This window comes from Astyanax mexicanus, chromosome 4 (assembly GCF_023375975.1).
Source record: "Astyanax mexicanus isolate ESR-SI-001 chromosome 4, AstMex3_surface, whole genome shotgun sequence".
NCBI classification, from domain to species: Eukaryota; Metazoa; Chordata; class Actinopteri; order Characiformes; family Acestrorhamphidae; genus Astyanax; species Astyanax mexicanus.
In genome coordinates this window covers 15,765,145-15,791,987 of record NC_064411.1, presented here as the reverse complement: position 1 = coordinate 15,791,987, position 26,843 = coordinate 15,765,145, and the positions used below count along the sequence as shown (strand labels likewise).

The 26,843-nt window shown below is 37.6% G+C and overlaps 6 protein-coding genes across 7 annotated transcripts in view; 2 read left to right on the top strand and 4 right to left on the bottom strand.

Moving 5' to 3' along the window:
- LOC125801338 (zinc finger protein 239-like) overlaps nucleotides 1-21,125 on the bottom strand; it is a 241,569-nt gene extending 220,444 nt beyond the window's left edge. Inside the window, exon 1 of the mRNA XM_049477897.1 lies at nucleotides 20,858-21,125. The gene's annotated coding sequence lies outside the window, so the exon portion shown is untranslated. The remainder of the gene's footprint in view (nucleotides 1-20,857) is intronic.
- Nucleotides 1-26,843, top strand: part of LOC125801241 (zinc finger protein 484-like) — a 356,394-nt gene that overhangs the window by 86,755 nt on the left and 242,796 nt on the right. The gene's annotated exons all lie outside the window — the stretch shown is intronic.
- Nucleotides 1-26,843, bottom strand: part of LOC125801394 (zinc finger protein 585A-like) — a 196,469-nt gene that overhangs the window by 31,371 nt on the left and 138,255 nt on the right. The window lies entirely within an intron of this gene.
- Nucleotides 1-26,843, bottom strand: part of LOC125801308 (zinc finger protein 154-like) — a 224,299-nt gene that overhangs the window by 118,054 nt on the left and 79,402 nt on the right. The window lies entirely within an intron of this gene.
- The window catches only part of LOC125801636 (zinc finger protein 658B-like), a 116,303-nt gene that overhangs the window by 26,471 nt on the left and 62,989 nt on the right, over nucleotides 1-26,843 (top strand). The gene's annotated exons all lie outside the window — the stretch shown is intronic.
- LOC125801208 (zinc finger protein 484-like) overlaps nucleotides 2,789-26,843 on the bottom strand; it is a 207,810-nt gene continuing 183,755 nt past the window's right edge. The window contains exon 2 of the mRNA XM_049477573.1: nucleotides 2,789-8,545. Within this exon, the coding sequence (XP_049333530.1) occupies nucleotides 7,152-8,426 (1,275 nt within the window). The 5' untranslated portion in view covers nucleotides 8,427-8,545 and the 3' untranslated portion in view covers nucleotides 2,789-7,151. The remainder of the gene's footprint in view (nucleotides 8,546-26,843) is intronic.

The following is a 26,843-nucleotide window of genomic DNA, read 5'->3' as shown; positions in this document are numbered from 1 at the left end:
TCGTTGGAAAGAGTGACCGAATCACTGTTCCCCTTGAAGAAGGACTGACATCTGCTGTGGACAAGCTATTTAAGCTCTACTGGGTGTGTAACCTGGCCTATCCATGTCAGCTAAGCTCCATGTTCTGCTTCTTTGAACACATCTATGACATGCCTCTCTCAACTAGCCGGAAAGCTAAGGTACTGAAGCTCATTTCGAAGCTTAAAGCATCACAATTCACAGCATAATGTACATTTGTCCAGAATGTCGACAGTCACAATTCACAGAAGTAAAGAAGCTAATTTGGCATCTTCGTGAAATACATGCATTGTCAAAGGGACTGAACTTCATTCTCATTTGCAGCCAGGATGGTTGTCCAAGGACTTACCACAACATCAAATCATTTACTAAGCATCTTTACAGAGATCACCAGTTAACATGTACCACCGTGCACTATTTGTTACTTCACATACTGTACTTGGCCTAACATATAGAACAGGTGGTGTGCTGCCACTTAAAACCAAACACTGTGGAGAATGTTTGTTTGGTGAGATAATTCACATCATACCACGGGCTGATGCTGAGTCCTTTTTGATGTTTATCTGCATTCTTTCAATTGAGTACTTTGATGAGCATTTTTATGCATATGTCAAGCGAACCAATGACTATGAAATGATCAGCTTAGATGATGCTTCAGATGTTAGGCCTCTTGATGTACTAGCCATTTACAACACAGACAAGCTGTACTTGAATCCAAGATCCAAATTGTTTAGCCTCACGTTTTGTAGTTCTGTTTTTATAAAAAGGGAATTTTATTTTTGTACTGATGTTCAATGTTAAATTCATCAGGTTTTCTAAAAATACGTGAGAACAATGAACAATTGTGACTAATTTTATATGAGCTGTTTTATACACCCCTTTACTGTTTGGACTTTTGTTTTTAGGTGTTCATTATCACAAAAGACAATGAATTAGTCACAAGCATGCATGTTTTTACATTTAAAATATCTAAAAAACATCGAGTTAATTTATTACTTATACCAAACGAAACTGTAACATTTTAAATGTAAAAACAGTCATGTTTGTTACAGTTCAAAATCAAACACGTGAATGTTAATTCATTGCTAATTCCAAAAGAAAATTGAACCATATATAGGCATGATAATAAAAATGGAATTGAATTAATTCGTTTCATGCTTTTTTTTTAACATATTTGATACATTATCTTGATTATGCATAATCCAACACAAGTTGTGTAAAAAATGACACATTTGTGAGTTCATTAGCCTGACACATTTAGTGTGTAAAATTGGATTACACACTGGATGTGTCAGAATCAACACAACATGTGTCGTCTCTGAGCACACTCGCACAATGTGTTAAAATTCGACACAGTCTGAGTCATTTTTGACACGTTTCTTTTTAGAGTGTACGTAAAAGACTTCCTAAAATCAAACTTGGGTAAAGGGAGGAACTAGAAGAGTTTGTGATACAGGGAGGAAAAAGGAGGAAAAAAAAGAAGCGAGCCAGAGCTCAGGGTAAAAACTGGCATATATTTATTTTTATGCAAACTAAGATCCAACACTGAGTGACTGTAGACAGGTGTTTCAGTTTCATTGTCCAACCCCGGTATGTCCCAAATGTGTCTATAAACTGGGTATAGGATATATATGATATCTCTATAAATTTTATAAAACATATTTTCTTTTTGTTTGTTTTTTTTGTTTTCAGCTCAGAAAGTCATTTTGTTACATTTGTAATAATACTTTTTATTATTTTAAGCAATGTCTTTTTGTCCACAGATCTTTCAGACACATCCCATGTAAAAATGTCCCCAGAGCTCGTCAAGCTAGTCATACGGTTAGCTTATTAGAATAGGCAGCAGTGACTTCATTTAACTCACAATAGAAAAAAGGGCAATTCTGTTTATATTCTTTTTCCTAAAGTTCATATTAATACTTGTAAAGGGTTAATCATTTAGTGGGTGTTAACATATGAACAGCTCAGGCATGAGGGATTGTGGTAGCTGCCTACCGTTTCATACACAGCCAGTCTATCTCTGCTCTCTCCTACTGGTATGCAGATTAGCTAAGTGTCAAACGGTCAGGTTGTTACCGTCATTTAATGGTCCATATTATGTCAATTTACATTTGAGATTTGTAGGTATAAACATACACATATTCACACACATATTTTTTCACAGTTTATTTTTTCACCTGCATATCCGATTAGCCTAAATTTTACCCTGTATATTTAATTCCCAGCGCCAGAGAGCTTTATTTTCGTGATAAATATTTCTTAAAACTGCATTGACACTAATGTGGTGACGTGTTTGTGTGTGTTGTGTTGGTACATGTAGATCAGGTGCAGCAGTGCTGCTGGGGTTTTTAAACACAGGGTTCAAACACCTTTTACAAGGTAAAATTCAAGCACTTTTCAAGCACTTTCAAGGCCCATTTTCAAGTTTTTTTCAGCACCTTTGAGCAAAGTGGTAAATTAATGATAACGGTGATATCTCAAAACTGTGATTCAGCGATAATCAATATATTGCAAAACTATCCTCCACACTTCACAGCGACTGAGCTACTGAGAAAAAAAACACTTCTATGTAAGTAAATAGCAGGATTTATTGGTGTCAGTTTCACACAAGTTAAATACCAATGTTCTCAAAATACTGAGTATCTCAACATAATGTGTATCCAATAAATTTCGTTCCACTTCACGATTGAAAGATTATTGATCTACTGTTCGAATTATGATGTATCTGGCATGATACGTCATAAAGAAGAAAAGGAGATCCAGTCCAAAATTGTAGTTCCGTCAGATTTTATTCAAAGAATCTTCTGAGCAAAACAGTTTTTTTGGATACATCAAAAATTGAGTAAAAAGATTATTGAAAAATTGAATTGAAATAAAAAGGTGAAAATAAGAGGAAAACCCCAAAGGTGAGAAAAGTTGGGGTTTCCAGAGTTCTCGGCTGTGTGAACAGGACCTGTGGCTCTGTAGTCCCTCTCGGGAGAAGCTCTCCCGCCCAACTCTACTCTTCTTCCTAGACAGAGAGTCTAATAAATACAGGCATTCGCCTGGCCTCAGTCTAATAGTGTGTGAGGAGGCTCCTCACACCCCCCGGATCCTGATACTGATAAGCAGTTATTCATCCTATACGTCAGCCGAGAACTCGGTCACCCCAACCTTATCAGACTATAGATTACATGTACAGAAACTCATGGTTCTGCTGGAAAAAATCAATCATGCTAAGTTGCAAGAAAAACAGCCTTGCTTTGAGCACAAGGACACAATATACATACATTCTAAGTCACAATGTGAATCATCATGAATCGTGCTAAATGCTTGAATAACATACTGATTAAGTGAAATGCTGATTTAGTTACACACAGATTAACCCTTTAATCAATGAACAATGAACATAGTAAGGCAAAACTCCTCCGTATTCTTACACACTTGTTAATTCTTCACAAAAAAACAAACAAAAAAATCATATATTTATGTTTGAAGCCCAAAATGTGGCAAAAGTTTGAAAAGTTCAAGGGGGGGCCAAATACTTGCAAGGCACTGTATATAGTGGTTGCTTGAATGTATGTTTGGCTGTGTACAAAAGCTTTTGGCTAAATGCTTAAGTTGAAAGAATAGATAAGATTGCAGATCTTGCAATATAAAAGCCTTTTATTGAATCACATAGATATGAATATGAGTAAATACATAAGGTGATGTAAAACAACGATAATAGCTGGTACTGGATAAAACAATCAATAAAGTAAATGGATTAGATATTTTTAGTACCTTTAGAGATATAAAAAAAAAACCTTTAGCAAAACGATACCAAATAAGGAAAAGATAACAGAGTATATAACTTTAGCAACACAACACAACCAAATATCCCTGTAGATTAACTTGCAGATTTTTAATCAGACTGACTGAACCATAGACCAATGAGAAAACCAGTAGAGCAGGGGTGTCAAACTCATTTTGGCCGAGGGCCACATTGGCATATTGGCTGTCCACTGAGGGCCAGATGTAACTTATAAATGTAATAAAATGTAACCAAATGTAATATAAAATGAATGTAATTACTCCTTAATGTTAAATAACTCTCAATATACTATTTATTCAATCAAATATTACAGTTGCATGGGAAAAATGTTTGCTTGTTGCTCTATTAACATAAATCCTTTTAATTTGTCATGTTATGAAATCCAAAAACTCCATCAATCAAGAACCAAACTATTCAAGTGAATAGAAATGACATAAAATACAAGATACATTAACTTTGATCAAAACGTTTGATACTGAAATAAGGCTTAATAAATATAAAATTAAAAATTGTGAGCTGTTAAGAACATGTGATAGATTTAGCATTTCCTCAGATTTAGCAGTTCCTCATACAACCACTAGTCGGAGCAGCAGCAGCACAAGCCCGCAGTCTTTACTGAGTCAGAGCTACAGCCCAGCCACGGGCTACAGGGCTCAGCTGAGCCAGTCTGGAGCATTTTTAAAGTTCTTCCGTGTATGAAATAAAGATTTTAACCCCACTAACCGAATAATACAGCTCTCTACAGTTCATCTTTCAGCCCAAGCAGCTAACAGCAGCAGTTTAGAGCAGAGTCACGGAGTCACTGCTCGGATTACATTATAAACAGGTCAGTTAACGCGCTGCTAACCTCAGGATGTTTATAACTACGGAGTTTAGTGGACACACCACGGCTGCAAGGTTAGACTGTTGAAGGCTACTGAAGACTATTAAAGGCTATTGGAGGTTATTGAAAGGGTTATTGGGGGCAGAAATCAGTAAAGGCTGGTTAGATTAGTGATTCACGTCCTCGTCCTTTGCTGAGGTGAAACTGTGACTAGCGCTGTCACAGTGATGTTTATTAACATCATTAAAACAGATTTTGTCAGCTATTGTCTTATAAATATTTACACAGAACTTATATCTCTCCTAACAAGCGTTTATTTTGGTCAGTAACACTCTTCGTAACACAAAAGGCATACCGGTCTTTCATTACATTACATTACATTACATTACATTTGGCAGACGCTTTTGTCCAAAGCGACTTACAATAGTCAAGTACAATGTAAAATAAGTTTAAAGGTAAAACATCTTTGGATAGGGATAAAAGGAGGACAAAGGGGAATAATAGGATAGAGGAGTGAAGGAGAGGAAGAAGGAAATGAGGTTAGAAGTAGTTAGTGTGTTAGAGGTGTTAGGAGAGTAAGTGCTCTTTGAAGAGCTCTGTCTTCAGGAGTTTCTTAAAGATAGCGAGAGATTCTCCTGATCTGGTAGTGGAGGGTAGGTTTGTTCCACCATTGGGGAACATTGGGGTATGAGAACAGTCTGGATTGCTTTGTGTGCATGTTTGGCAAAGCGAGGCGACGTTCACTGGATGAGCGCAGTGGCCGGGAGGTAGCGTAAGCCTTGAGGAGCGAGTGCAGGTAGGAAGGAGCCTGTACTGTCATCACCTTGTAGGCGATTGTAAGAGCTTTGAATTTGATGCGAGCATCAACTGGTAGCCAATGGAGCTCAATGAGCAGCGGGGTGACATGTGCCCGTTTTGGCTGGTTGAAGACCAGACGTGCTGCTGTGTTCTGGATCATCTGGAGTGGTTTTACTACACAGGCCGGGAGGTCAGTTAGTAGGGCATTGCAGTAGTCGAGGCGTGAGATGACGACCGCTTGCACCAGGAGTTGGGTGGCCTGTTGCGTCAGGAACGGTCTAATTTTTCGGATGTTATAGAGCGCAAAGCGGCAGGACCGAGCAACTGAGGCCACATGGTGCGTGAAGGAGAGTTGGTCATCAACCATAACACCCAGGTTCCTAGCAACCTTTGTCGGTGAGAGAGAGAGAGAGTCGATACTTATAGAGAAGTTGTGTTGAAAAGATGGTTTTGCTGGTATAACCAGAAGTTCAGTCTTTGAGAGATTTAATTGAAGGTGATGCTCCCTCATCCATGAGGATATGTCAGAGAGACACTTTCGCCTTGAAGCACAGCCGTCCGTCTGCAACTTTTCTTTTTCTGGACATTATGGGATAAACGTTTGTATGTCTCAATTCCACCCGCGAAGTTACGCCTTCCCTCTGGCAGGGTTTCCACATCAATGACTACACTGCCGTGTAGTGGCAGTAAGCCGTAACTTCGCGGGTAATACAATCGACAAGCATTGTGGGAAATGTAGTTTTTGGTCAAAGAACGCTTCTGACCTATTTATTATAGACACTAAGATCTTACAAGCTCTCGCTTGGATGTGGCCACATTTGGCCCGCGGGCCTTGTGTTTGACACATGTGCAGTAGAGGGAATCAAGGATCCTGCAGTCTTACTGCTGCATAGCCTGCTGAGTGTTGCTTTCAGTATGGAAACTACAGCTAGACCGTTTTTTTTTTTTTTAACTCTGAAAAGGATTTTGTTGGCCTTTTGTTGCAAGCTAAGAATATTCTCTACTCCTAAGAATACTCTACTCCTACTAAACTATGACATCTACATTTTAAAAGACTAAGTAATGCTAATCTAACATCTGGAGCAAACACTGGCAGTGCCCTCGCTCCAACTACAACTACAAACGTGGAGTGGAGGAAAAAATAAAGAAAGTTTTTATATGTAAACAATTGAGAATGTGTTAAGGCTGTAAATGACATAAGTTGACCAAATGATCATTTCCTACTTATGGCAAAGCATATTCAATTTTTAAACCTAAAAATGTCCCAGAATGATAAAATCCTCACTTTTGTTTATTATTAGTTCTAAAGCTAATGCTGAGATTTAATATACGATTTTACTCTGAGCTAGCATCATCGCTTTACTATTTATTCAGCATATCACTGAAAAAATTGTAAAAATGTATGTTCCTAGTTTATGCTGTTAGTGGTACCATTTATGATTCTGTGTGTAAAAACTTCTTAAAACACAACACTAAGTGTTGAAGAGCTCTGCAGGCATTAACTAATGTAGGTATACAAACATACATAAAAACACAGCATGAAATTCAGTAAACATCATCTCTGGATAAGATTCATTTTTCTGAACCTGTAAAAAGCCATTTTTAAATGAAGTTCTTGTAACAGAGTGAAGATTTTGTGCATGATGAGGTGTTTTTGGCTGTCTGAAAGATTTAAGGTTTGCATTTTTTATGGCAGAGGAACAGATTTGGGATACTTTTCTATCTTTTGTGAATGCACTGATGTAATATAAGTTCACTCTGTTCAGTAAAACTCTTCCCACAGTCTGAGCAGTAATACGGTTTCTCTCCTGTGTGAATGCGCTGGTGTTTTTTGAGATGACTCTGTTGAGTAAAACTCTTCCCACAGTCTGAGCAGTGATACGGTTTCTCTCCTGTGTGAATGCGCTGGTGTTTTTTGAGATTACTCTGTTTAGTAAAACTCTTCCCACAGTCTGAGCAGTGATACGGTTTCTCTCCTGTGTGAATGCGCTGATGCAGTTTGAGAGTACTCTGTTGATTAAAACTCTTCCCACAGTCTGAGCAGTGATACGGTTTCTCTCCTGTGTGAATGCGCTGGTGTTTTTTGAGACTTCTCTGTTCAGTAAAACTCTTTCCACAGTCGAAACAGTAATACGGTTTCTCTCCTGTGTGAATGCGCTGATGCAGTTTGAGATTACTCTGTCTAGTAAAACTCTTCCCACAGTCGAAACAGTAATACGGTTTCTCTCCTGTGTGAATGCGCTGGTGCAGTTTGAGACTACTCTGTTCAGTAAAACTCTTCCCACAGTCTGAACAGTGATATGGTTTCTCTCCTGTGTGAATGCGCTGGTGCAGTTTGAGATGACTCTGTGTAGTAAAACACTTATCACAGTCTGAGCAGTAATATGGTTTCTCTCCTGTGTGAATGCGTTGGTGTTTTTTGAGAGTACTCTGTTCAGTAAAACTCTTCCCACAGTCGAAACAGTAATACGGTTTCTCTCCTGTGTGAATGCGCTGGTGTATTTTGAGACTACTCTGTTGAGTAAAACTCTTCCCACAGTCGAAACAGTAATACGGTTTCTCTCCTGTGTGAATGCGCTGGTGTTTTTTGAGATCACTCTGTTTAGTAAAACTCTTCCCACAGTCTGAGCAGTGATACGGTTTCTCTCCTGTGTGAATGCGCTGGTGTATTTTGAGACTACTCTGTTCAGTAAAACTCTTCCCACAGTCTGAGCAGTGATACGGTTTCTCTCCTGTGTGAATGCGCTGGTGTTTTTTGAGATCACTCTGTTTAGTAAAACTCTTCCCACAGTCTGAGCAGTGATACGGTTTCTCTCCTGTGTGAATGCGCTGGTGTTTTTTGAGATCACTCTGTTGAGTAAAACTCTTCCCACAGTCTGAGCAGTGATGTGGTTTCTCTCCTGTGTGAATGCGCTGGTGTTTTTTGAGATCACTCTGTTTAGTAAAACTCTTGACAGAGTGCTGATGTTTCTCCATGTCGGGACTTGGCTCCATCTGTCTGTGAAATGTAGCAAACAATTTCTGCGTTTTCAGGAGATTCTTCTGGATGGCTTGTGCTTCACCTCTTTCAGCAGTTTAACACTGCTCTTTATTAAATATCCTGGTTGTTTATTCTGGAAAAACAAAGAAAAAAAATTGTGTATTAAAATAAAAGCAGGTCAATTAACCAAAAAGAATTACCTACATTAGTTACACTATATGGAGAAAACTACTGGGACACCTACATACTACAATAAAGGCTTCAGTACTTTTATCCCATTATAAATTCACAGACATTTTAATATGTAGTTGTATCTTGACTGTCAGCAGGCTGCAGCTGCAAAATGTATGTAGCAGAAACACTGCTGCTGTCCTGAGCACTGAATACAGTGTTATACTACTACTTTAGTAGTATCACACTTTACACTATAATCCATACTACTAAAACTTGAAGCTCGGCTGCGCTCCGGTCCACACCTAGAACCTCCCGCTATGAAGCCGAGCGGAGCGCAGTGCGGCCGAACCGAGTTCCTCGATTAGGCTCGGCCCTGATGCAGAATTTTAGATTTTAGCACCCCTGATGCTTCCACAAGTGATTAAACAGGAGAGATAGTTGAGGGAGGCAGGTCTAATTCAGTGGTTCGGCTTTCAAAGGTCTGATAAACTTCAGCTTGCTCCCAATTGTGCCGGAAAGTGGAGTTGACTAGCAACGGTAATGCATCTAATCTGTTCCACCACCTCAAGCAGTTTCACTACACACAATATCTTCCTTATTCTGGCTGAAGCACTTATGTAGTTTATGTTGTATCTAAGTTATTTATAGTTGATATAGGTTTGTTTATTTGACGGTGATATCGTGTTCCTTTTATATAAATGAAGGCTTTCTGCATTCTTTATCCTGGATGAGGCACTTTTGTTTTGACCTGTTAAATATGTTTACAAAAGGATAAGAAGCTCTGCCTCTGTTGTAATGTAAAGTTATTTATATTGGTAAAATGTAAATAGGTTATTAGTTTGTGTTTGACAGAGATGTCATGTTTTTATATTGCTACATGCAAATAAAGGTGAGCATTAATTCATTCTGACCATTTTTTAATTTCTAAAGTATTATACAGTTTTTTATGAGAGGAGGCTTTAAAGACAGTAATAGGTACAGATTTCCATTGCAGGGATTCCTAACAGTTTTTCTGAGGCCTTCCAAATATTTATATCGATATCGAAATTATATTGTATCGACCGAAATTAAGGAATGTATCGTGATATAAATTTTGGCCATATCGTCCAGCACTAGCTGTAAATATGTCATACTGCTCTAACAAAGTGTATCTCATTTTATCTTATAAATATCTTTGTAATTTTCTGACTTGCAGTATATCTCTACCCCTCACCTTTTATAATCAAATATTTAGTTTTTCAATACAATAATTTCAGTGACCGGAAGCAGAAAAAGCCTGTATTAAATGTATATGCTTGATGAAGAGTCTCGACCTACCCCTTCCTGTTTTTATGTTCTAGAAATTAGATAATATTACTTTTTTTATTCAGGTGTAGGACCATTTATGGGATAATTTATCTGCATACAATCACAGCTCCAGAAATGACATTAATCTGTTTTAATAAGGCAGTATGCCAGAAATATCGTAAGAAATAATGTTGCCAATATTTTTGAATATCATGAACTATATTACCCTGAAATATGGAGCCATATCACCCACCCCTAATTATCACATTCAGGGTAGTACTTTCTTGCTGTTTTAAGCAAAAGAAAAATTCACACTGTTTTCATTTCCTATTATATATCTTCTAGAGACATTTTATATATGTTTATGTCCAGTATAATTTATTTTACTTTAATCCTGCATATATGGAGTGCATTATTACCCAGCAAAAAGCTACACATCGGCCCTTCGTGGGCTAAGTGCGGGCACTGTGGGCAGGGGCTAGCCCATTAAAATTCCAAACAGGCCCAACATGGGTTTTCTGTGGGCAGCCTGTTCATTGGCTGGCCCACTCAAATCCTATAAAAGGCCGCTGTGGGCTAGCCTGAACTGGTCCAGTGCATTAATGCCCCTGTAGGCCCAGTGTGGGAATTATTTGGACAGCCAACACTTTGATGCGCCCACACAATCCCAGGCAGGCCCACTGTGGGTCAGCCCACATTCAGCCTGCTCCATTTCACACCCTGAAGGGCCAGTGTAGGATATATGTGGGCAAAGCACAGTTTAGTGTAGCACTCCTAACAGCTAGCTGATGACTGACTACTATCCAGCAACACTGAAGCTGGGTAAATACAGGTAACAAAGGAATTTGCCACTCAAGACCAGTATGTCTAGGTTCGTAAAGGAGGTGGGGGTGTGTGTCAGCATTAACGAGACAGAGAACAGTGTTAAAGTAAAGGGATTTACTTTACTTAGAAGACAAAATAAAACAAACAAAACAAGCTTTAGGTGTACATTGAATCAATGTCAAAAACAATAAATGTTCAATTTTATATATATATATTATTATTATTATTATTATTATTAGCCGTTATAAAATAAATCTGTTATTACTTTGCACTTTTTAGTTTAGGAATAGAATATTAATAGGGAAACTAGGAATATATAAGCTTATTTGGATTTTATTTCTGTATTATTACTTTTAGGATGTACTATTTATCTTTTAAGTTGAGTAGTTAATGGTAGTTTAGCTATTTATACTTTAAACTTTTACACTGACAGAGTTCAATATTATTTAATTTACTATTAGTTGCTAGTTTAGTTAATTTGTTTATTTAGATCCACTAATAAAATTTAGTTCAGAATATACACCTTTAGTTCTACTTTTTTCAATAACCCAACAACTTCAGTAAATCAGTAAACCCACAATAAATAAATACAAATGTGTTGAAACAATAAATAAAATAAAATAAAATAAAAATAAAATAAGCTCAGTCTCTCAATCACTTTTCTTTGTCCTACCACGTGACCAGGTAATTTGAAATGGACTCAAGAGTAGTCTTTTAGCTCAGTTCTCCTTTGGGTGGCTCGCCATCGCTTTCACAGAAGAGGGTCCGAAGTCATGCTGAGGGAATCTTCTCTCCCAGGTTTCCAGCGCCCTCAAAAAAAACCTGACCTGCTTAAGCAAGCAGGTACAGAAACTATTACTTCTAAATATCACTGACCATTACTCTGTAGTCACATTCAGTTCAACATATAACCCCAAATAATTTCCTTAATATAAAATAAAACCTCTTATTAACAGTATTAACATTTCCCTTTACAGATTTTACAGGAACGTAACAGGTAAGTATTTTACTTTTTTTTTCTTGTATTCTAGCATATGTTTAAACAGTATTTACACAACTTTTTTTTCTCTTTTCACAGGTTCTAATGCTACACAACATATTACAATGTACATATAAACTTCAATAAACCTTTCAAAAAAAATCAACAAGGGCAGTTCTTTTCTTTACACACATTACACACAACTTATTGGAAATATACCTCTTGGATGAACGGGTATCCTTTTTGGTCCTTTACCCTCAATAGCTCTAGAACCAGCTTCAGCTATGAGTAAAAGAAATGTTTTATTTAATGTGTAATAATTAAATTCTCAAAATATTAATCTTCATTAAAAGCAATACTCAACAGCTATTTTCTTTATTTACTCCTTTATCTGTTTTTAGTAATATAATCTAGACATTTGAGTGAGAATTCAGCATTTCTGAGCTCAGCAGACTACAGCAGCAGACCATGCGGTCTGTTAGCAAAGTTAGCAGCTAGCTAAAGCAAACATAGTCTAACTCACCAGATAGTCGGTGTTCATAGGTCAGGTTTTTGCACAATTCACGAATTTCCAGCCCATTAGATGGACAGGTGATGCTTCTAGCTTTAAATAGTTCACTCTTTTATCAAAAGAGGCTTATTTTGGTCACTTTCCTAAGCTAACTGTGAGACACAGCTTTCTAGCTGACTTTGGGGCACAGCTTCTTCCTCCAGAGCACGCAGAGAGAGAGAGACTGATTGAGGGGAACCGCACTTCTAGCTGCAGTAGTTCTGTCCAATCAGAAGCAACTAAGGCGGGACAAGCCAAGCTTCCTAATATGATTGGCTGCAGTTTATTACACCAGACTCAGTTAACTTAACCCTTTAACTCCCAAAGACTCTAAACTATGCAGTCTGTAGCTCTCATGAAATGGGGGTTACATTAGCATGCCCACACAATTCCCATGCAGAGCCAGTGTGGGTCAGCCCAAATTCAGCCTGCACCATTTCATACCCGGTATGGGTTATATGTGGGCAACCTGCACTTTGGCATGTGCACACAAATCTCATGCAGGGCCACTGTGGGTCAGCCCTAATTCAGCCTGCACCATTTACACACTGTAGGCATTGTGGGTTATATGTGGGCAGCACGCACACATATGTGAGCATGCCCACACAAATCCTATGCTAGGTTACTCTGGGTCAGCCCAAATTTACCATACAATATTTTACAATCTGAAAGTTTGTGTCATAACAAGTTCATATGAAGGGTATCTGAATATTTTTATTGTTTTTGTCTGTGAGAGCTAGGTAGATTAGCTAGCTTAGTGGATAGGAGCAACACTGTGTGAAATGTAGTATCAGCTCTGAAAGATTTTCTAAACCAAAAGTGGAGAAAAATCAAGGTACCACAGCAGAGTTGTGCAGAGACCTTTGGAGGGACACACACACACATAGTAACATCTCATATTTTTCAAGACATATACTGTATAGCTATACATTTTTATTTATAAAAATATTTTTATTTAATATTTTGGATAGCTACGAATTTGCTCCATGGTGCTGATTCATAATCTCACCTTTATTATTGGTAGTGCTGATAATAAATAAATAAAAATATTAAATTATAAATGTTTTTGTGCTTGAATATACACTTTGTGTAAGCCAGCAAGGTTATAAAAGTTACATACTTTTTATTTTTGCATGTGATATTTAATTGTGAGGATCATGTAACCAACGAATCCACCCCCCTCCCCCTCCCCCCTCCCTGCACGTGCCTTTACCACAGAGCAACGATCAAGCTTAAAGGCAAAGTCAGTGAGTGACTTTGGTCTGTCAAAGTGACTGAAAGGTAAGTTATAATTTCTGTTCTACTATACGCTTTTATATTTTTTGCTAAGATACGCTAATGTGGTGCTAACGCAGTTACCACTCTCAGGTTATTGTTGCATTATAAGGGTAGCTATGTTGAAGTTAGCATTGTGCTAAAAAAAAGTTAGCATTGAGAATTTACCTCACATTTAAATAACACGAGGGGCTCCCAAGTTGGCAGCTTATCTCGGCTCTTGGAGAAAGACTGCTGTTAAGTAAGTTAACTTTATATCCAAGTATGTCAACAATAACCAGCTAAGGGAACAATGGCTTGCTAAGGGAAATATTAAGGGAAATGGAAAATGGAAAGATATCCACTTAAGCTAAGGGAAAGATAGCCAGTTAAGCTAAGGGAAAGATAGCCACTTAAACTAAGGGAAAGATAGCCAGTTAAGCTAAGGGAAAGATAGCCAGTTAAGCTAAGGGAAAGCTAGCCAGTTAAGCTAAGGGAAAGATAGACAGTTAAGCTAAGGGAAAGCTAGCCAGCTAAGCTAACGGAAATATAGCCAGCTAAGCTAAGGGAAAGAAAACCAACTAAGCTAACGGAAATATAGCCAGTTAAGCTAATGGAAAGCTAGCCAGTTAAGCTAAGGGAAAGATAGCCAGTTAAGCTAAGGGAAAGATATCCAGCTAAGCTAAGGGAAAGCTAGCCAGTTAAGCTAAGGGAAAGATAGCCAGTTAAGCTAATGGAAAGCTAGCCAGTTAAGCTAAGGGAAGGATATTCAGTTAAGCTAATGCAAAGATAGCCAGTTAAGCTAAGGGAAAGATATCAGTTTAAAAAGTTTTGGTATTTTTGTGAACCTGATATCCTGATATCGGCCACCTCACATGTTTATAGAATGTAACTACCAGTCACACACAGTGACTGTAAAGGCTATTTATGTTTCACCATGAATAGCCTGAAGAAATTCAAATTCAAATAACTATCACTATATAAGAATCACTGTAATCAAATACAGTCTGCAAATTTCTCTAAAATTAAGCATTGTACATGAAAAGACACTAACAGATGTAGTATTTACCTGACTGCATTCTCATATCTCTATATTATTATTTTAAGAGGCCGTGAGAAGATCAATCATGCCACCACCAAAGGATGCAGAGATCGAGCAGGTTGCAAAGGTTTGGCTTTGGAATTCACGGGACCGTTCAGGTGGACGGAAGCATCGTCTCATGCAGTCTCTTCAAAAAAATAGTTAATTTATGATCTATGCTATATTAATGCATAAACAATATTCATTTTTGATATTATGATTAACTATATCTGTTCTATTTATGTAAAGTACATCTATTTTCTCCTTCATTATTATTGCTGTGAGATAAAAACCTTAATGCAAAAACTAATGTTATATTCAATTAGAATTTTTTTTACTGGTTTGATTGGGATGACATTTTGGTTCCAAGTCTACAAGCAAGAGGAATAAAATTAATAATAGAGATCAGGGGTGGGTTTCCTGAAAGCTTCGTTACGCTAAGAACTTCGTTAACTCGTACTTAAGATTGATCGTTAATTAAAGAGTGTTTCCCAAACCCGTGCGTAACTAAAGTACTACGTAAACTCGCTCGCAGATTAACGAGTGCCCTCACCCAGTCGTTATTCTTAAGAGCTTCTTTAGGGGATCTCTACTTGCAGTTCAGCACCTTAAACACCAGGGACCGCCAATTTTGAGGGAGAAAAATTATAATTTCCCTGGTTGAAGCAATTATATTATGTTACTATTAATTATAATCAATTATATTATATATATAATTATTATTATAATAATTAATATTATTATATTATATTATATTATATTATTTCCCGTGTCTGCGGGTGCTCCGGTTTCCTCCCACAGTCCAAAGTTCAGGCTAATTGGATGTCGGATAAAAATTGCCCCTTAGGTGTGAGTGTGTGAGTGGATGTGCCTGTGTGTCTGTCTGCCCTGTGATGGATTGGCGGCCTGTCCAGGGTGTATACTGCCTTCCCCCCGATGCCGGTTGGTATAGACTCCAGCCACCCCCCCCGCGACCCTTAACGGAAAAAGCGGTTGACGATGAGTGAGTAAGTGAGTGAATGAGTTATATTATATTATATTAGATTATATTATATCATATATTATATTTTATATTATATTATATTATATTATATTATAATGCCAACTTTCTCTGTGTAGTCTAACTGGGCATACTGGAATTGACCAATCAAACCCATAAATTATTGAAAATCCAGATTCCTGCAGATGATGCTCACGGTCTAAGCAAAGCTGCAAAGTCACCAAGTCCGTGGATTCTGTAATCAGGCTGTTATGTGGCATACACACACTTATATACACTTCCCACCAGCCCGGGAATTACAGCACAATACAATATATTTCCATGCTATTGGGAAAATCCCTGGTACTGTAGGTCCGGTGCAGGGGACGCCTGCGGTGTCTTTAATCACACCTACACGTATTGTAAAGGGTATCGGTGAATGTGCAGGTAATATTTAATATTATTCTTTATTTAGGTGCTTCTAACCAGTGATGTTAGTAACGCGTTACTCTAATCTGACCCTTTTTTTCAGTAACGAGTAATCTAACGCGTTACTATTTCCAATCCAGTAATCAGATTAAAGTTACTTATTTAAGTCACTGTGCGTTACTCTCTCTCTCTCCACCTCACACACACACACACACACACACACACACTGCTCCCTTACCCATTCCCCCTCCGCTCTTCCCCAATCACACGCGTCTCGCTTTCTCCCCTGTCTCTCTCTCTCGCGCTCGGCGTGTCTTTAGTTTCCGCCCGTTTTCGTTTTCCGCCAGTTTTTTTTTGCGGCCGAGTCCCAATTCACTAGCCAGGGCAGCGGTCTGCCACAAATTTGATTGGCAGAGGAGAGCATTTAAAGATTTTACACCACACGTGATTGGAAGTTCACTGCGCGTATACCGTAAAGACAAGAAAAGTTCCGGTGCTTTAAATGAACACTGTCAGAATTAAATCTCTCTCAGTAGTTGGGTCCGGTATGGGTCCGTATTGGACAACGTCTGGGTCCGGACCCGGACCCCAGTCTGCAAATATGTGATCCCTGGTCTAGACCATATACACGGTTCTGTTTTATAAAACCACTCCTTGCTGCCCTGCAGAGAACAACAGGTTCAATGTTCAGTTTTACAGTGTTAAATATGTCAGGTCAAGAAAGACTTTCTTTATTTTATATATTTTTTATAAAAACAAGTATTTATGTTTAGTAAAATCAAGAAAGACCATATTTTATTTTTTATAAAAAAATATATTTAAGTTAATTTTTTTATTTTTATAAAAAAAAACATATTTTTTTAGGAAATAGTTCAACTTAACAGAGATAAATTGTTGCTGTTAAAAATGCATTTTCCAATAAAGGGAGTATTGGCAAAACTGGTTATAATGTTAATGTTAAGGCAGCGGGAGGTGGTGTCTGCAGCTGCTGAAAGTAACTAATAAAGTAACTTGTAAAGTAACTTAGTTACTTTTAAACTCAAGTAATCCATAAAGTTACTAAGTTACTTTTTAAAGGAGTAATCAGTAATCAGTAATCGGATTACTTTTTCAAAGTAACTATACCATCACTGCTTCTAACCAACATTGTGGCCGTTCATCTGGGCAAACTGTGGGGTGTGTCAGCTCGCAAATATATAAATACCAGTCAAAAGTTGACACGTCTCATTTTTTATTTATTTATTTTTTTTACATTGTCGATTAATATTAAAACTATGAAAACCATTAATTGACGCATATGGAATTATCTAGTTAACAAAGAGGTGCATGGCCTTCAAAATCCCCTGACCTAAACCCAACTGAGATGTTGATTTAGGATGAGCTGGAGCTTTACAGTGTGTGTGTGTGTGTATATTGAAGAGTTAACGTTTATTATACCTTGGGTGTGTTGACAAATATCCTTCAATAATGATTACTTAACTTTAGCATCTATAATTACATAATCATTGTGTGAAACCTTGTATTTTATACACATTTATATAGAAGATTATCCAATCCTCACATTGTATTTTATACACATTTATATAGAAGATTAACCAATACTCACAATATATATTCTTTACACATATAGTTAAACATTGCTTGATCAGGCATGTAACTAACACAGACTCTATTATATGACAAACTAACCCACATGATACATAAGGCATTTACTAACACATAGGATCTATTGTATGGCGGACTAACCACGCGCCACTAACACATTAACATATAACATAAGAAATCCATTGTGTGACTTGTTTAGCTCATGCTTAAGGCATTTTGGTCACAACTAACGGCCATCAATCATCGACTGGTGCACTCTGTATGAACTAAATTGATACAGAGGAGGCTCTTAGACCAAAGCGGCCTTCTCTGTGTGTGGGTGCCTCCCTAAACCTGCAGCTCTTCAAAGCGGGGAGTGACGCACACGCACACAGATAATGCCACAATGTTCAGTTCTGGAAGAACACAGTCAAGGCCAAACACTAGTGGTCCGGTCAGACACGTGAAACGGAGTACTAACACGTGAAATTATGCATACTAACATGAGATGATTTTAGCAACGCCTCATCAGCAGGTTTCACGTCATTTGGGGTATAAACATGGAGTCAGATCAGAGGGGGGTCAGAACTTTTACTATTTGATGGCTGCTAACTGTCTTGTATGTATTGGTTCTCCTGAATTCAGTACTTTGTAATAAATACTTGATTTGCTTTCAACTCCACTCCACCTGTCTGCGACTCTCTCCATCAAAACGAACACGCAGGGGAGTTGTACCCCGGATGGTGGATGGGGGTAACCCATCTTTCATTTTCTTTTTACAACAATATATATATATATATATATATATATATATATATATATATATATATATATATATATATATATATATATACACATAACATACATACACACATAATTATTTTTATATTATTATATTATTTTTATATTATTAATAATTATAATAATAATAAATTAATATTATTATCAATATTACTATTAATAATATTAGTACAATATCTATTAATATAATATATATGTATATTAACTAATAGTTTTTAAAAAAGTTTAATGTTTATTAAACATTTATATATAAACATGACTTATTTATTTAGCCATATGTATCTGTAGGAGTATTTTATTAATGCCAAAGTACATCCTTTTGTAATTTAAATTTCAAAATATGTATAATATTGATGATTACAACACTTTTTTACATTTTTAGGGTGTAATACTGAATAAATACTGCATAATAATCGATATTTGTGGATCGATTGAGTGCGCTGTTTCAGGGGAGGATTCAACAAAGACGTTCTTTAACCTCCTTTGTTAATTTTCACGTTGTGAAGCTCTTTGGGAAACACTCGCAGAACTGGCTCGTTCTTTACTCACGTCATTTGTTAGTTCGTTCGTTATTGGCTGAGGTTGTTCGTTTTCGGGAAACCCACCCCAGAGGCTTTGTTCCAGTAGCAATAATAGTATCAGTTTATTATTCATCTACTACATCAGTCTAGTGCATTTAAGTATTTATTCAAGAATATGATTTGCTGTTTTTATTGATGTTTATATATATATATATATTTTTTTTATTTAAGTTGTATAATTCTTTGTTATTTTGTATTATGTTTGATATTTATATCATACCGTTTATTATAAATACTGTTTTTGCAAATGGAGATATTTATGCAGTACATGTTTATCTACATGCTAAAATATAAATTTGGGATTTAATTTACTTAAATACTGTTGTGTGTTGTTTATATTTTATACATGATACTTTGTAATAAATGTATTAATTTACTATACACTTTAAATTGTGTTATTTATATAACTGTTTTACAGCCAGTTGCAAAAAATGTCAAAGTGCCAATAGCACAGCTTTAAATTTTCTTTCTTGAAAAGTGTTCTCTGTTCAATATTGCACAGTTCTAAAAATTTGGGGCCACAATTGGTTTTCCGCTGAGGGCATGTGTGTGTGTGTGTGTGTGTGTGTGTGTTAGAGCTCTGCAAATCTCTGTTGGCCCAATGTGCAAATACCCATTGGTCCAATTTGGGCTCCCCATATGGGGGCGGTACCGCACCAACCTCATTGGCCCAGTGTGGGCATGTTTGCTGGGTTGTATCATGACATTATTCTCACCAAACAAAATCACATCATAAAACATTTTACTATTGCTAACACATTTGTAAACCTGTACATAAAAATACTGTGTGGAGCATGCACCATGTTTTTTTAATGCGTCACGAACAATGTAGAAAAATACTGAACAACAAAAGCAGTTTTGTTAAAAGGATACAGCAACTGGAAATAGGGGCACATTACATTATTTTTAAAGGTAAGTTACAGTTTAGCCACCTTTACCTTATCAAGCCAATGCTAGCGACCTAGCCAAGCTAGCTAGCAATTCCAAACATCACATACTACCAACAGCGTGAATGTCCTAAAAACATGAATTTGTTATTAGTTGTTGATATATAGCCTAAATGGTAGGATAATGTACACACAGTTTGTAATGGTTAATCCTTTCCGTTATATAGTTAACTTTAACCGTTAGGTGTGTTATTCTGCTATAACACCACTGGGTGATTTTACAAGCTAATATTTTAGGTTCTTTTCTGTCAGTTTGAGTGAGGCAGGCTGTGTGGTGAGGACCAGGACGATATGATTACTCATTTATCTATCTATCTAATTAATTAATTTAAACACTAATTTAATATTTTTTCTTTCTTTTTTAAAGAGCATAATATAACATTTCAGCATGAAAGCTCATATTTGTAATGTGTAACAGCTTCCTATATCATAACTACATCTCTGCTGTTTGTAACAAATCAAACCGTGTGTAAATCGGATATAAAATGGTAGAGTGGTGATTATTATAGATGTATTAAACACCTTAATCAGTGTAAATTAATGCTCTGGGGAATCGCTGGAAGCGCATTTTCTTTATTTGCGTAGTTTTGGCACTAATTTAGCTCCATAGGTGGAGTGGAGACAGCGAGGCACCGAAGGACAAAAAAATGACGTTGTAAAAATACTGTGGGCTCTGCGACACTTTGCAGAGCACAAGCGCAACGACAGGGAGGCAGAGAGACAGCGACAAACTGAAGGAAAAAAACGGATCCCAAATAGGATCCTAAAACGCTCCCATTGTGGAATCGTTCACTTCAAAGAGCCGACGCTTAGAGCTGCATCGTTCTCGAACGACACATAACTGCTGAGCAGAGCTAGAAGATCCAGTGCTGGTGGTGTAAATGCTGCACATGCTGAAGGTGGTGAAGGTGGTGTGGGTGTAGGAGTGAATGTAGAACAGCGTGTTAAAGAAAGAGAGAGAAACTTCTCCATACCTTCTGTAGTTCAGCTGATCCTGCTCTTCCTCCTCAGGCGCTGCGAAAGAACTGCAGAGCCCGAAGCTCAGCCTCACTCGGGTTATGTAGAGCTCCGCCCCCTCCATATCACATTACACCCCATCACCGCGCTGAATGGAGCTAAACAGCTAAAACTCTCATTTAAAACAGCGTAGAACTACTTCTATGGGGCTTTTCTTTCATTTTACAAATTAGAATAAAGTATTTCACTAAAATAGGAAAGAAAATATTTTTTAAATGTGACACTTACGAGTGGTGGCTTCTAGCCATTTTTACCCATGCACTGACTACGCCACTCCCGTTAAAAGGTGGGAGAAACCCAAAAGGAATGTGAAGCCCTCCCCCTTCACAGATCCCGACTGTGTTAAAACAGTCTATAGAGGCAGAGTTTGATATTAAAAATACCTTTATTCACAATCATCAAAACACAAACATAAAACCCACAATGAATCTCCACTGAATTGGTTGACACTGACAATACTTGGCTTTAGCACATGAACACCAGTTTTGGATGGAATAAAGCAAACCAAAAATAAAGGATCCACAAACCCCACAGCTTAACACTACACACCACACCACACCAAACAAACCATAATGGGGAGGACTAGCTTGGATTCTTTCTTTGGTAACTTCAAAAATACTGTTCAACAAAACACACTAGATGAAAAGAAACTCAAGTTTGGCAGAGTATTAATTGGAAAAAAAACCCCCACAAAACCCAAAGTTACTGAAACCAATGAAAAAAGAAAATAAACTAATTAAATTGAACCCAAAAAACAAAGAATTACAAAATTAAACAAAACTTAGCTACTACAATAAATTATGCAGATAGTTATAGCCAGAAAACAATGCAAAAAAATAAATAAATAAAGCACCAAAAAAATAACAAAACAAAGAAACTGCAGAAACTAAAGCAATCAATACAGAAATTATAAGGAAAGAAATACAGAAACTATCCAAAAAAACCCATAAATGGACCATCAAAAACAGTAGAGAACCATTAAGAAAACAGTAGAAATCAGGAAACAGAAAACAGTGGCCAATATCCTCAACTTTCAGCCATGCACACGTCCTGCCAAGACACACATAATTATTCAACATTTATTTATTTATTTGTTCATTAGCTCAACCAAATTAAAAATGTTACATACCCTTGCCGTCTTGAGAGAAGCACATGGAGGGAAAGGGAAAATCAGGAGCACCCCAGCCTTCTTGTGAACTTGCACAATGAATAGTCAGAAACATGCGGTGAACGAAATGCTTCAAGCATAAGCTACACACGTCACACAATGGATTCCATATATTATATGTTAATGTGTTAGTAGCGCGTGGTTAGTCCGCCATATAATAGGTCCTATGTGTTAGTAATCGCGTTATGTATCATGTGGGTTAATTTGTCATAATAAGGCCAGTGTTAGTCACATGCCTGATCAAACAGTGTTTTACTATATATGTAAAGAATATACTGTGATTATTGGTTAATCTTCTATATAAATGCGTGTAAAATACACTGTGAGTAATAAAAATGATCAAATACAATGTGAGTATTGGTTATGCATATAGAATACAAGGTTTCACACACTGATTATGTAATTATAGATACTAAGATAAGTAATCATAATTGAAAGATATTTGTCAATACACTCAAGGTAAAATAAACAGTTACTCTTCAAGACCTAGCCATCAGACTGCTGACATGAGGGCTTGAGCTGGAGCCTGTAGCAGTAGAGGAGTACTGCAGAGTAAGGGAGGTTAACCACTATCCCTGTGGTTTTCTGATCCACCCTGATGCACCATTGAAATAAAATGCCCGAATGTTGCAAGCTATGTGGACTGCCCATATATTAAGATCAGTGAGGGCACACATACACTCAGGAAAACTCATCCTTACTTTTGGCAGATTCAGGGCCAGATGCTGATCTCTGGATTGGACTGGTGTGATTTTGTGGTCTATACAGAGGAATACATGATTATTCAGAGGATCCCCCATGACAAAGGAATCATGAAAACAATTAAAGAAAAAACTGACCTTTTCTTTTTTTTATTTTTACCTTTGTGCATCCCTAGATAAATAGGATAGAGCTAAATCACTAGCTAATGTGTGGAGAGCTTAACCTGTAAATTGTTTTTGTTTCTTTGTAAAAGTTGTTTTGAGCAGATTTAAGAAAGTTACAGCTGTTGTGTAAGTTATTGTTAAATAGAATGAATTGCTGTTGTTTATTAGTATAGCTGCAAATATAGTTAAAATATGTAACAATTTTATTGAACATTACTGATTATAATAAAGAAATTAGCATCAAAGTGAATAATGTCGTGTAATTGATACAGTTATGGTTATAGTAAGGTAGGCAATCAAATCAAACAAATCTTGTACTAGTTAAACTGAACAGTGAATTTATTGCAGTAAATCAGCATTCGGTCACAATGCATTAAACCATATTTCATTGAAAAATATATACATATATACATGCAGATTTATGCTATTTACATTACATCCTCTGTGATAAGGAACTAAACATTTCCACCTTCAAAAAAGCCCAGCAGATGTTGAGCCTTGCTTTTTTGTCCAAGCCTTTACAAGAGGCCCGTTTTCATAGTTTGTCAGCAGACATGCTACAGTATAGAGTTGATTAATGTTGCCAAAAAGCCGGAGAGGAAGGCGCTCCACGTGCACCCTAAGGCGGGCAATGGCCTGGGTCTCCCTGACCTCACCAACAGGCATCTGGGATCTTCCAGACAGAAATGGAGGCCTGTAGATTTTACATGGCACAAAGTCACCAACAAGAAATCCTCGATCGACCATGATGGCCATCCCAGGTCTCAACAGGGAGAGAATTCCAGACTCTCTCATGATCTGTTTGTCACTGATGGATCCAGCTTACAGTGGAGAGATAAATGTGACAGCTCCATGAGGAGCAACACCAAGCAGCCCTTTAAGTGTACAATGGGACTTGTACACAGAAAATACTTCACTTTGAAGAAGAGGTGAAGATGGGCACTGGCACCTCAGCTCTGTGCAGTCCAGGATAACTGTAGTGTCTGCATAGTCCTTGAACTCTGCTGGCAGATGTTCCCTTATTTTTTCCACTGCCATCCAGATTCTCACTGACCCCAGCACAGCATATAGAAAGTTGCTCCATGTTGTAATAATCCGACTGACTGTGGACTGGTGGACTCCAAACCGGTCGGCAAGGTCATGCTGTTTTAAACGCAGTGCAAGATAGTTCAGAAACATGAACATCTCATCTATGGGCTGCAGGTAACGAGACTGTAAAAATAACACAAGGTAATATTGTATTAATTTTAATTCTATCAGCCATTATCCCGGTCAGGTTATAAGGTATGGTCCATGAAAATAAACATAATTGTACTTACCACAGTGGAACTTGGCTCAAAGGTGCCTCTCTGTGCTGGTGTGACACTAACCATAGATGGCAGAGAGGGTTCTATTAAGGCCCAGAAGCGCATGAGGAGGTCATAGGATCCAAACCTATAAATACAATTATTTTTATGATTAAAATTGGTATCAGTGTTTTAGTAACTTAATTTAAATAATAACCAAAGTATACTTGAGAGAGAACACATAATGAAGGTGAACATACATTGTCAAATTTAAAAAATATCATTAAAAAGTTCACTTTTGATAACTCAATTTAAACCACAAGCTTTACGTGTGATTAATATGAAAAATTACCCTTTAAATTAAAATATGAACTAAACCTTTTTACCATATTCTTGTTTTTAATGTTACACTGTATATTTATAATCAGCAAACAAACTTTAATCAGTGCTGGCGAGTATGTCTGTATGCTTTACTTATTTAAGTGAATAAACTTAAATAATAAAACCTGCTGAACATCTTGCCACATCTTACCTGTAAAAGCGAATGTCACTGTCTGAGCCAGCAAAGCGGTGAATGCCAAAGCGATGCTCCAGAGTAAGCTGCTCTATTTGTTTCTTCAGCTGGAGGATCTCCTCTCTACGGAACTCAGGCAGGAGGTACACCGCCCTCCATAATTATTGGAACCCTTAGTTAAAATATGTTAAAAGCCTTAAAGGAGTGGTCCAGCGGTCTAAAGCGCTGCCACTATGAGCAGGAGGTCGCCGGTTCGAACCCCAGCTCATGCAGCTTTGCCATCAAGCTGCTGTCGTTAGAGGGAGCAAAATTGGCCCTGCTCCCTTTGGGTGGGTAGATGGCGCTCTCTCCCCACATCACTCCTACGGTGACGTCTGCAGCACAGGGCGTCTGTGAGCTGATGTACCAGAGCCGAGCCGCTGTGCTTTCCTCCAAGCGCGCTGGCTGCTCGGCAATGCTGCATCGGCAGCAGCTCGAAAAGAAGCGGTGGCTGACTTCACATGTATCGGAGGAAGCATGTGTTAGTCTTCACCCTCCTGGTGTGTTGAGGTATCACTAGTGATAGGGGGAGTCCTAATGAATGAGTTGGGAAATTGGCTGTGTAAATTGGGGAGAAAATGGGAAAAATTAGAAAGAAAAAAGTAAAAGCCTTAAAATGTAATTTGTATTACTCCTGATCAATAAACAAAACATGTAGACACATTTTGACCAATTGTAGATCACATGATGAATATTCTACAAACTTCATTAGATGTGCCTCTAATTGTATTAGACCTTCTTACACCTCACCATCCTATGCTCCATTAGACACCATCGTCCAGTTGGTGCTTGAACCCGATGATTGCCACTTGCGGCAATATTTAGTTTTAAAACTGTTATTTGCATAGGATTTTTTTAATGCCTTTCCAAGTCTGAAGTACCCTTCTCGCCTAATAAGAGGACATTACGATGTGTTGTTTCAAAATAAAGGCCCTTTAAATTAGAACAATTATTTAATTTTACTACCTTTAGGTTCTTGGGAATTACTATTTCCTGGGACCTAAAATGGGAGGCCAACACCAGCTCCATCCTCAATAACGCCCAGCAAAGGAGGTAGTTTCTGTGTTCAACTGAGGAAACACAGTGTGCCACAGGAGCTGATGAAACAGTTCTACACTGCAGTCATTGAATCTGTCCTGAGCACATCCATCATAGTGTGGTTCGGTTCAGCCACAAAACAGGACATATGCAGATTGCAAAGAGTGCTGGATAGAGCAACAAAAATTATTGGTGCTCCTTTGCCCACCCTCCGAGAATTATACACAACAAGGGGTAGAAACCAGGCGGAAAAAAATATCACAGACCCCGCGCCCTGGACACAAACTATTTAACCTACTACCCTCTGGCAGGCACTGCAGAGCCCTGAGCACAAAATCAAACAGACACTGTTATGGCATCATTTTACTGCCAATAGTCGAGAGTGTTTTTCAATGCAAGAGCCTACTCCATGCAGCGCTCACGGATGTTATTTGCTCACGTGTAAAATATAGGCAGAAAAGGGGCATTATGCATTTAATTGGTCAAATCCTGTTGCCACGTCTGATTGGCTGGAGACCTTTGTCAGCTTTGTTGCAGTGAGGGAGCGCGCGCATATTCGTACAAGAGGAGAGTTAATCTGAGAGAGAGCATGGTAAATTTGTGAGAGCACACCTATATTTTACACGTGAGCCAATAAAATGCGTGAGCACTGCATGACATAGGCTCTTGCATTCAAAAACTTCACTCTCGACTATTGGCAGTAAAATGACGCCATAACAGAGTAAAAGTTTCTTTCCAATCGCCATCAAACTTATTAATAACTAGAACTGAGCTGCTGTTTACTGTTGTTTACATGCCATACTGCACTTTATACATGTTGTATAATACTGCAACTGCACTTTACTCCTCTATCATGAAGTTGTTCATTGTCTTCATAGTCTTCTCTGTATATTGTGTTGTTTGTAATTGTAGAGCGGTAACAACAGCCGGAAACAAATTCCTTATGTGTGTAAACGAATAAAGCTGATGTTTAGAAAATGTTTGAGACTGAAAATTTTACTAATTTTCTCAACACAGAACAACATCAACTGT